Genomic DNA, 12065 nt, shown 5'->3' on the forward strand with positions numbered 1-12065 from the left:
ATGGTTAATATGTCTTTTCTTTAGCTTGGAGTTTGCCAAGCTCAGGAGATCCGGTGACACTCGGCAGAGCTGTGCATTTTGTCTGTTGTTTGGTGGACATTGCACTGCTCTATGTGGTTTTGTTGTTGTTGCTTAGAACGTTGATTCTATCAGCATTTCTTTGTTCAGACTATAATTTAAGACATTGAAAACAAAATTTAGGAAAGAGTGCTGTGTGCAATTACAGGCTGGATTTAGCTGTCTCCCATTGGCAGCTTTTTGTGTCTTGATTAGTGTATAAAGGAAGCAGAAACTTCATTTTGAGCAGCAAATACCAATATTTAGAAATATTTGGAGCATGTCCTTGTGTGTTCCTGTTTAAAGTGTTTATAGTGGGCAATCAGTAGTACTGAGTACCCTCAAAGCCCACATCTTTAGGGTATTTGTCTGAAAGAGGGGTCGGGTCTACCCCAATACATGTTGGGTACCTTCATAGCTTGCTGGTACCCATTTATTGAAAATGTAATTAGAGTTAGTCTTCATCAGGGCCAAAAGGTAGGATAGAAAAGATAGACAGAGATGGATTTGGGGCACAAAACAAGGACTGTCCCTCCTAAATAGGGACACTTGGGAGTTATGGTATAATAGTGATTGAAACAACGTACATATCTAACCATGCATTTTATGCTTTTTAGGATGAATCATGCCCCTACAACCAAGTATGAAGCAGATGTTGGGAGAAAAACCACGCACCATTTTGTTTACCCTGAGAGTGTGCGAGACCTACAGGAGAATGTCACGATGGTCCTTATACCTTTCAAGACCCTCGACCTCCAGTGGATTGTCAGCGCCCTCACTAACGGAACCATCAATTTGTAAGTGAGACCAGGCTCCTTAATGAGTGCAGAAATACTTTGTGAACATATTGTCACCAGCCATTCATCGTATCTGCATTCACATCACCTGATTCCCCTACAGAAAACCATTCATCTTGTTGGCACGTGAAATAAGCAATCCAGCATCTGTTATGTTTTCATTAGAATGCACTCATTTACTGATCCTGGTTAATGAAGATGGGATGTTTATTAAATACTTCATATCTTTACATTGAAGCAGGAATAATTAGTATCACTGTAGTACGGGTAGTGGGATCGAGGGAGATAATTATGTGGGTTTAGAAAGCTATTAAGGGAATATTTTATGCATGTTTTATTTATTCTAACAAAACAATTTGAAAAAATCTAAATATTAAATATGTAGCTGTAAGGAAACACACCTAGAGGAATATACTAGAGGTGTGTTTAAACCTGCAATCAAACATTTCTGTTTCGAAAAAATTGCTGTGTTTTACATTGCAGGGTTTAACTACAGGGTCATTGCAAGGCCACTGCACCTAGACCACTTCATCGAGAGGGTGTTTAGTGGTCCTTTAATGTACAATACGTGGGACAAATTAGAAAGCAGTTAAAACAGCAATTTGTGTGATGCAAATGCAAGTCTTCTGAGACGTGCTGGAGAAATTAGTTTCTTATTTAGGTGAGGACCAGCACGGGAGCAGAGGGAATGTCGAGTGCTGCTTTATAGGTTTTTATTTTTTGTTTGCTGCAATCGATACTTTGGTGATAGTAACAGGCTTGAATAAGCGGGGAGTTAGTTAAGATATATATATATGCTTTTTTAGAAGAAGCCGTAACTGATGTTGTCATTGAGATGCAGCTTGCGTGCTTGGTAATAGATAACTAGGCAGCAGAGAGGCTATAGGATGAGATGCTCCTGGATCCCAGAATATTGCCCAGCTTAAAGAGCTGGTAGAAATACTTATTTTGATCAAAGAGCTTGTTAGTGCTTTTTGGTAGAAGTCCCATTTGGTACAATATGTGTTAAGCTGTATGCAGAACGCGTGGCCCATGTCTATACCATGATACCGTACAATGAAGGTCCCTCAATGCTATTTTCTCATATTTTACTGTTCAGTACTGTAAATGTTAAATTCTATGCAAATGATCTCAGTCCAATCAGGGCATGACTTTAATTGCAGTAGGGATCCCTGGAGGTGATATTCTACCAAACATTTGAGTCCCAGAGTGCGATCCCTACTCACCTATAACTCTTTTGCGGCAGTCTGGGGGAGCATTCACGCACAAGAGCCAGATGGAGTCCGTAACCTCTGTAACCGTTAAGGGTAGGACGCTCTAGCCATATATAATGTTCCTGATATGGTTATTCATTGTCAGAATTCTGAATTTGCAAGTCTTATGCCTAAGGCAGTAAACCCCAGAGGACTCTGTATCTACAGCTAGGTTAACACGTTGACAGCAAATTGTCACAATTATTTTCAGCTTTTTACCACTGCAGGATAAATGTAAAAAAATAATACCTTGTTTGCAAATATGTTAAACACTGCATTTCGAACTTTCACTTTATAATCTAGTTTGATATACTCCCTAACATTTATAAAAGCATCTATATTATCTATCTATCTAGCTATCTATCTATCTATCTTATATATCTATCTATCTATATTATATATCTATCTATATTATATATATCTATCTATATTATCTATATTATCTATCTATCTATATGAACAACCTATCTATATTATCTATCTATCTATCTATCTATCTATCTATCTATCTATATTATCTATCTACCTATATTATCTATCTACCTATATTATCTATCTACCTATCTATCTATATATGTTATCTAGCTATCTATCTATCTATATTATCTAGCTATATGTTAAACACTGCATTTCGAACTTTCACTTTATAATCTAGTTTGATATCCTCCCCAACATTTATAAAAGCATCTATATTATCTATCTATCTAGCTATCTATCTATCTATCTATCTATCTATCTATCTATATTATCTATCTATCTAGCCATCTATCCATCTATATTATCTATCTATCTATATATCTATATATATATATATATATATATCTATATATATATATATATATCTATACCGTATCTATCTATCTATCTAGCTATCTATCTATATATCTAGCTATCTATCTATATTATCTATCTATCCATCTATATTATCTATCTATATATCTCTCTCTATATATATATATATCTATATATCTATACCGTATCTATCTATCTATCTAGCTATCTATCTATATTATCTATCTATAAGCAGAGCAGGCTTTTCGTCTATATACCATGTGTGTGCAGCACAGTTATCTGAAAGTGCAGGTTGTTAATGTCTTATTTTGTTCCCATTTACCTTGCATCGTAGCATATACGAGACAATACCTATGGATATTTGTTTCATTGTAGCATGAATCTGACAAGAAGTACAAAAATAGACAGCTGTAGAATCGAAACTGTTTTTTCAGTAAAGGTTTCAGAGTTCAATTAGTTTATATCTACATTTAATATAAGCATAATGTATTATGGAGATCAAATTATAACCATATGATTCCGCTTATTTACCGCAAATCTGCAGCCACTACGGAGACCAGGAAGTAACTGTGGGGTTTATTCACTAATCTGCAAAATGTGGAATAAATCCAAGGGAAGTGCAGATTTAAAGTGTAACTCCAAGACCACTGTAGTGGTTATGCCGAGCGTTTTCTGCACCGTTCCCTGGTAACATCGCAAACATTTTGCTAAAATTTTCCCTCCTGTCCTGGCAGGTGTTGGGCATTCGAATTCTGCCGCGCTGCCAAAGGCAGACGCCGATCCTGCCAATCATTCATTGCCAGCTAAGAGAGTGTCAGCTAAGCATTCTCACCCAATAAATGAAACTTTGTGTATAGAAATGTGCACAAAATTGACATTAGTTATATCTATCATATACAGACTCCAAGCACCATGGCCATTTAAATTCACTAAAGTGGTGATGGTGCGTACAGTAACCCTTTAATTTTGTGCATATTGCTATACACAAAGTTTCATTTATTGGATGAGAATGCTTAGCTCTGTTATCTTGCATGGACAGCTACCTCTAGGGAGATTATCCACAGAACGAAATCGTCTTACTGTATAGAGAACTTGCCCAATAATGTACAGATTAACTTCTAAGCTCTTTGATAACTTTGTAACACTTTCCAACCTTGTGCAATGCAACAGTTCTTGATCGCCGGTCTACTGAGAGCTGTTTTTTGCGAGGCATCGTATCAATAGGTGCATTTTGTGAATAACAAAATCAAAATATTTGAGTGCTTTTTACAAATCGAAGTAGCTCTAATCCACACCTTCAATTTCGTTTCATTAAGTGTGCACCAGGTTTGTCAATTTCCAACTCTTGCTTTTGGTAAAGTCATTAGCCTAGAGTTGCACATACCTTGTCCCTCTGAATATTTGATTGCTATACTCCATATATACAAGAACAATACAATGATCTGTGTGCTATGAGTTCAAATAGATTGTGTTAGTTGATTACTGTAACGTAGACGAACATGAAACCAGATTTTCAAACAGTTATTACTAAAGATTTTGCATACTTTTTCTTGGTGCTGTATAAGTCTTTGTTTTCTCCCTATCATTTTTGTCAAAAACCAATATTAAATATTAAAATTACGTAATATTTTATGACACCCTTCATAGACCCAAGTGCCATAGGTTAAGAACATCTAATAAAAATAAAAGTTTGGCAATGAAATTTGGCATCTGCTACATTTTATGCATTTTGGTAATGCCAACCTAAAGTTTGCAAGTCTCTTCTCAACTGGCCACAAGTCACAGGGGTCTAGTAAATAGCCCCCCCGTGTCTAAGTACCATTTAAAAGTCCATGTTTTCTGGGAGTTACAGCCAAGTTTCACAATAATAAAACTCTTCCTAATGTGTTCTTAAATTAGAATTGTCATAAATGAGATTTATGGTAACTTTATTGGTAACTAAAATTTGACTGTTTATTTTTTTACATTTTCACTTTTTTTTTTAATATGATTTATTTTAAAATCTTAAGGTTTCTAATCGCTGCAGAGAAAAATAAATCATTTTTATGCAGCACCTGCACCATGCCTAAATGCTGACTGAGCATTATGGGAAATATAGTTCACAGTAATCTGTACTGTCAACGTTGGCCACTGCTGTTCTGTGATAAACAAAAATGTAAAATATGTTTTTGTTTTTGTTTGGAAATTATTATATAATTATATTTAGTTTATTTTGATTATTATACAATTCAATGTTTAGCTAAAATATCTCTATCCTTTGGCTCTGAACAGCTGAAAGGAATATTGTAATATGTCAATATTCAGATATTTTCACAAAGCAATTTCAATAATCCCATTTTTTTTCCCCTGTACAGCACATATACTTCAGTACCACGAAGAATCAAAGTTAAAAAGGAAAAGGTAAATTGCTTCAATTCTACTGTTATATGAACAGCTTTTGTTACACAACAGTCTTTTTTTAAAATAAACCATGAGGTGACGTTGACTTGTGTTGGCATCACAATCTGTCTGGAGAGCCAGGTAAAACTCCTATTAGTGTTCCGGAGAAGTTTGGGTAGAATGACTTATACCTGATCTGTAGCTCACTGTCCTTGTAGAATGCGAAATATAAATATCAAACTAAATTTAAACAAAGTACTCATGGCGACTTGTAATATTCTGATCACATGTACCTTGAGTGAACTCTGTCTTAGCCATTCCTGATCTGTTGCTTCTGTCTCGGCAAACAAATGAACCTCACAGTGAGGGATTCCAGAACTGTCTCTGCATATCCATGATTTCATGTGGATTATTTTATATGTAGCTGTGATAGTAAGTGTTTTTTATTCAAGCAGGAAAGTAAAACTTAGAGTGCAAACATCGAATCTAGATAAAAACAAACAAAAAAACGTTGGTTTACTTGTCACACAACCTTTTCAACATGTTAAATGTGTAGTCAACATGCCACACGTGTACTTATCTGCATGCCACGCGTGTACTTATCAACATGCCACGCGTGTACTTATCAACATGCCACACGTGTGCTTATCAACATGCCACACGTGTACTTATCAGCATGCCACACGTGTGCTTATCAACATGCCACATGTGTACTTATCAGCATGCCACACGTGTACTTATCAACATGCCACACGTGTGCTTATCAACATGCCACACGTGTACTTATCAGCATGCCACACGTGTGCTTATCAACATGCCACACGTGTGCTTATCAACATGCCACATGTGTACTTATCAACATGCCACACATGTGCTTATCAGCATGCCACACGTGTGCTTATCAACATGCCACATGTGTACTTATCAACATGCCACACTTGTACTTATCAACATGCCACACGTGTACTTATCAACATGCCACAACGCGAGTTGTGCAGGAAATTCAAAGTGAATTTTAAGTGATTTTCACATTGAAGGTCAAAATGATTTCAGTTGAGCTACCGGTACTTTGCACATCAATTTAAAATTAAATTTCATTCCTGGCAATTCTTACTTTAGTAAATCTATGTTGTTGTTTGTTTTCATCTAGTTTAGATGTTTTACGTAGTGTTTTGAATTCTGCATGCTATCTCAGTGACTGCTTACAATACATAAAGAACATATATACATATGTCATTGACAATAAGTCTAAGCACCGATTCTGGTGAGTAAATGACTTGTCTGTGTAATACATGTACAGGAGAGTTGTTGTTAAATAGAACCTTAAAAGGACTGTAGCAATGATGGCAGTATTTTGTGTATATTGTGTCTGTAGACGGATAGATATCTGTATATATTTCTAACATGGTTCTGTAACCATTACCAAACACCAAGCAATCATTTCTGGAGGATGCTTTTCAGATTGGCACAGGAAAACATTTGAGTTTTGTATTCACTTGAGACCTACTGCCCTTTGCAAACTCTGCATTGCAAGTTGAACTTTAAGATGCAGGACCGACTGCTGTTCTATTAATAATGCATTGCTTAATTAGAGAAGGGGCCCTGCATAATTATGTTAAGGTACTTCAATTGGAAATGAATCCGTTGGAATTCATAAGTAACTCTTAGAAATGGCTGTATATTTGTGCTTAATGTCTAGGCTCAGAATAAAATGTCACATTTTAGCTATATAATGTGTCTTTGTTAGTCTGTGGTTTGTCTTGTATCTATGTTGGTTAGAGATGTCGCGAACACGAAATTCCGCAAATGTTCGCGAACCGCCATAGACTTCAATAGGCAGGCGATTTTAAAACCCACAGGGACTCTTTCTGGCCACAATAGTGATGGAAAAGTTGTTTCAAGGGGACTAACACCTGGACTGTGGCATGCCGGAGGGGGATCCATGGCAAAACTCCCATGGAAAATTACATAGTTGATGCAGAGTCTGGTTTTAATCCATAAAGGGCATAAATCACCTAACATTCCTAAATTGTTTGGAATAACGTGCTTTAAAACATCAGGTATGATGTTGTATCGATCAGGTAGTGTAAGGGTTACGCCCGCTTCACAGTGACAGACCAAACTCCCCGTTTAACGCACCGCAAACAACCGCAAACAGTCCAGGAGGCTACAGGACTCACCCACCGAATAGCATTGGCAACAATACCCGGCAATCTATGGCTCCTGAATAGCATTGGCAACAATACCCGGCAATCTATGGCTCCTGAATAGCATTGGCAACAATACCCGGCAATCTATGGCTCCTGAATAGCATTGGCAACAATACCCGGCAATCTATGGCTCCTGAATAGCATTGGCAACAATACCCGTCAATCTATGGCTCCTGAATAGCAGTCGCAGAGATACAGCACCCACGGACTGGTGATCCTTAAGGTGCAGCTAAAGCCACTTAGTCTATAGACAGTCATAACAGTTAACCTTTCCACATCATATACATGTCGCAATGCATAGTCTCTGAGAGCGGTTGATCACGATTCATACTAGGATGTCTTCCATGTTTTAGTGCAAACTAGTCTAACTACTAATATAGTTGAAACATGCTACTTTTATTCATGCCAGACAACCATGCAGGCCAGACTAACAAACATGCCAGGGCCAATCATAGTTAACCACCTCAGATAGTAACATGGCTCCCTCTGTATACAGAGTAAACATGGCTCCCTCTATATACAGAGTAACATGGCCCCCCTCTATATACCGTGCAAACATGGCTCCCTCTATATACAGAGTAACATGGCTCCCTCTATATACAGTGTAACATGGCTCCCCTCTATTTACAGAGTAACATGGCTCCCCTCTATATACAGTGTAAACATGGCTCCCTCTATATACAGAGTAACATGGCCCCCCTCTATATACAGAGTAACATGGCTCCCCTCTATATACAGTGTAAACATGGCTCCTCTCTATATACAGAGTAACATGGCTCCCTCTATATACAGAGTAACATGGCTCACTCTATATACAGTGTAACATGGCTCCCCTCTATATACAGTGTAAACATGGCTCCCCTCTATATACAGTGTAACATGGCTCCCCTCTATATACCGTGTAAACATGGCACCCTCTATATACAGAGTAACATGGCTCTTGAGCTGCAGGTGAGGGCCCTATAAAAGAATAATGGGGGGGGGACCAACTGTCCTCCCCTCCGCCCTTCACCCCTGCGCGGTGGGTGGGGGCCCTAAATGAAAATTCCCCCCCCCCTCCCCATCAAAGGTGACTAGGGGTCCCCAAGCCCCTAGTCACCCACCCAAATAAAAAAGCCCCTACCTACCCCCCTCACCCTAAAGAATAGTGAGGGGGGAATAAAATGACTACCCTGTAAAGTAAAATTCTACTTACTATTCAACGTCTTCTTTTTTCTAAAATCTTCATTTTTCAGCCCAAAAAAGGCCAAATAAAAAGCCATCATACCCGTCGAACTTAAAAATAAAATAAAAAACCCAAGCGCCAAAAATTAATCCATCTTCACCCATGGAGGGCTCCGCGCAGACTAGGGTATTAACATATACCCTATTGTTACAATTGTTACTTGAAAAGCATGAGGAATGCCGTTGGGGTACCACATGCTCATTTGTTATACCTCCATGCACTACAAAAAAAAAAGAAGAAAAAAAAAATACAAATAATACAAATAAAAAAAAAATGTATGCAGCTTCCAAATTAATCTAAAGTGGATGCTGTCCAGGAGGTGGGAGGGTCTGGGAGGGAGGGTCTGCTGCTGATTGGCTGAAATGTGTCTGCTGACTGTGAGGTACAGGGTCAAAGTTTACTCAATGATGAAGAATAGGGGGCGGACCGAACATCGCATATGTTCGCCGTCCGCGGCGGACGCGAACATGCGATGTTCGCTGTGAACTATTTGCCGGCGAACCGTTCGGGACATCTCTAATGTTGGTTCTAAGACAGGAAATTTGAAGAACCTTTTGGTTATGTAGAGTTTTCCAATTATTGCCAAATTTAATACTGTTTACCGTAATTAATTATTCAGTCTTTTTTTGGAGTTAATTAACATGCACAAAGTGCTCCTCTGTGCAGTGTGGGACAATGAGCAGGAATTCATAATGCTAGAAAATGTAAAGGTTGCATGAGACTGCTTCCCCACATGGCAGAAGGCTTATTCACTAAACAGCGCACTGTAACTAGCTGAGCTGGAAAAATGCACTAACTCTAGTTGGTCGTAAGCGAATACACTATTCACAGACTTGGAACGTGGAACTCAGCCCTATCATTTGATCCAGAGTATGGTTTATATTTATCTCCTGCTGATGTCGATCAGTTAATTTATTTTATAATATCAGAATGATGAATTTTACCTTTTTGGAAGAAGTTCTACAATTTTTACTCATCTTGTTTATATTTAATTTTTAACATGACAGTTTATTTGTTTACTCACTAGAATTCACATTTCCGTTTAAAAAAAAAAAAAAAACACCTTAACATTTACCATTGTTATGTCCACCGTGAACATCACCTATCCGTGAAAACAGCTGAAAAACATAATTTAAAGAAACAAGGAAACGGCACAAGTTATGGGTGCACAAGTCTAGCCATAATTGCAATCGAAAAACTACCTTTTAGCCTCTTAGAAGTTAAACGTTGTTATGAGTTATTTATAAACAATATGCTGGTTATATAGTCGTATGCATGTGTGTGCATATATTTGAATAGTTTTGATATATATTTTTATTAATATTATATATATATATATTTTTTTTTTTCAGATTCTTATATACAGTCCGGAGTTTATGAAGTATATCTATGATAAGTGGCTTCTCAATCACGGTCGATATCCATCCACCGGCCTTTTCAGTGTGATTTTTGCACTTCATGTTTGTGATAAGGTACTAACCTGTTTTACAAAATGATCCTATCACAAGTAGTTAGCGACCAGTCCATCTACATAGAGCACAGAAACTATTCATAAAAGGTTTTCAGTTGCTCTCTTGTAGTACGCCTACCCTACGCATTTGTATGAAATAGTAAAATTATTTTTTTTTAAAAAAAATAACATTTCTATTGCTTGTTTTTTTTAGGTGGATATATATGGTTTTGGGGCAGACAGCAAGGGGAATTGGCACCATTATTGGGAGAACAATCCTTCTGCCGGAGCTTTTCGCAAAACGGGAGTCCACGATGGCGATTTTGAGGCAAACATTATAGGGAATCTCTCTGCAATTAACAAAGTAACAGTTTTCCACGGTAGATGACCCTACCGAGAAGATGGCATCTACTCTCCACAGTTCTCGTGCTTTATCTTTGATGCTAACAGCTGACTATAGTTGGAGCAGACATTTATTTAATTGTGACTGACTTTCTCAATTTAACGCTGCAAGACACCTTTTCTTACCCTTATTTTCTTAATATGTGGATACTGACTTTGGAACCTCTTATGGTAATTTTCATGAAGGTACATGTCCAATTGATGTACGAGAAAATTGGATATTCCAAGATATTTTTTGATAAAACTTTTGATAGGCCAACGACCGAACAAGAGAACTTTCTTTCTACTTGAGCAAATCCATAGTGATGTAAGAATAATCTAAATATATTTTCGTTTGAGCATCACTGAAGTCACCTTACACTTTGCAACATGTCAGTTCACCATTATGTGGAATGATGTCTTGTCCTCTTTCTCAGTAATGAAAAAAAAATTGGAATATGGTGGATATTGAAGTAAAATCCAGTAAATAAGTGTGTTTTTCCAAGCATTTTTGGTAAAGAAATAAAGCAAGAGATCTTCATTTGGGGTTTTTGGACCACTACAGATTTCAACTTCTTTGTCAGAAATTCAGTGATACCAACACAACTACAGATAATCACCTGGGGTCTGGGAACGTTTTTCTATGGCTTATGATAACAATTTTTCAAATTTGTGTTGGCTTGAACTTGTATGATTTTTTTTTAAAGGGAAACAAATCCCACAAAATATCAGCTTTCATGTATCATGGTTTGAAGACTGATGATTTGATTTTTGAGATATATATTTTTTCATACAAAAGAAACCACTTCAAGAATTCTGTTTCTTTGTTTCCTTGAACAGTTCAACTGCTTTCAGCTGATTTCTTTATTGATTCTACAAGAATTCCGTTACGATACAGGATTGCTATTTTCACATCATCGGGAGCAAATTAAGTAAAAAAAAATAAAATAAAACAACTCTAGGATACTATAATACAAATATGGTATTGTTGCTTTAAATAGAGTTTATCTTTTTTAAATTTTTCACAATGACTTGTTTATTTATAAAGCAGTTATTTACTTTTTTGCAAATACCACTGAAATAAATAGTGTACAAGCGGAAGCAGTTTAAATGTCTGCGGTGGGAAAAGTGTGGCTATTGATAATTTATTATAGGGCATGATGTTGTTGCCCAAATATGATGCCAATTGTTTATTCATTATGCAGTTTAACATTTAATTCTATTTTTCTATCAACAAAGCTTTAAATAAATGCATCTTTTTTTTTAGATACATTGATTTTACATGTTCAAAGAAAGGGCTTATCTGTGCATCCGTGCCTGTTTTATCAGATTGCATGCCCAGAAGGTAATTTTAATAAAACGTAACGATTCACCATAAGGTGGTTGTACCATTGAATGTCAGCAGAGTGCGCTGTTCCACTGATACACAAGCCATAGGAATTGGCATTCTGTTTATCTGGTGTCTGTAGGTGAACTTTGAAGAAGTGGTGGCTAATAAACACAGTATGGCATATTGTGTAA

At 37.0% G+C, this 12065-nt stretch overlaps 1 protein-coding gene across 1 annotated transcript in view; it reads left to right on the forward strand.

Annotated features, from left to right (window-relative positions):
- The window catches only part of ST3GAL1 (ST3 beta-galactoside alpha-2,3-sialyltransferase 1), a 49525-nt gene extending 38170 nt beyond the window's left edge, over positions 1-11355 (forward strand). The window contains exons 4-7 of the mRNA XM_063450255.1: positions 675-854; positions 5254-5299; positions 10066-10185; positions 10378-11355. Of these exons, the coding sequence (XP_063306325.1) occupies positions 675-854; positions 5254-5299; positions 10066-10185; positions 10378-10551 (520 nt within the window). The 3' untranslated portion in view covers positions 10552-11355. The remainder of the gene's footprint in view (positions 1-674; positions 855-5253; positions 5300-10065; positions 10186-10377) is intronic.
- Positions 11356-12065: the final 710 nt, after the last annotated feature.

The sequence above is a fragment of the Pelobates fuscus genome, chromosome 4 (genome assembly GCF_036172605.1).
Source record: "Pelobates fuscus isolate aPelFus1 chromosome 4, aPelFus1.pri, whole genome shotgun sequence".
Lineage (NCBI taxonomy): Eukaryota > Metazoa > Chordata > Amphibia > Anura > Pelobatidae > Pelobates > Pelobates fuscus.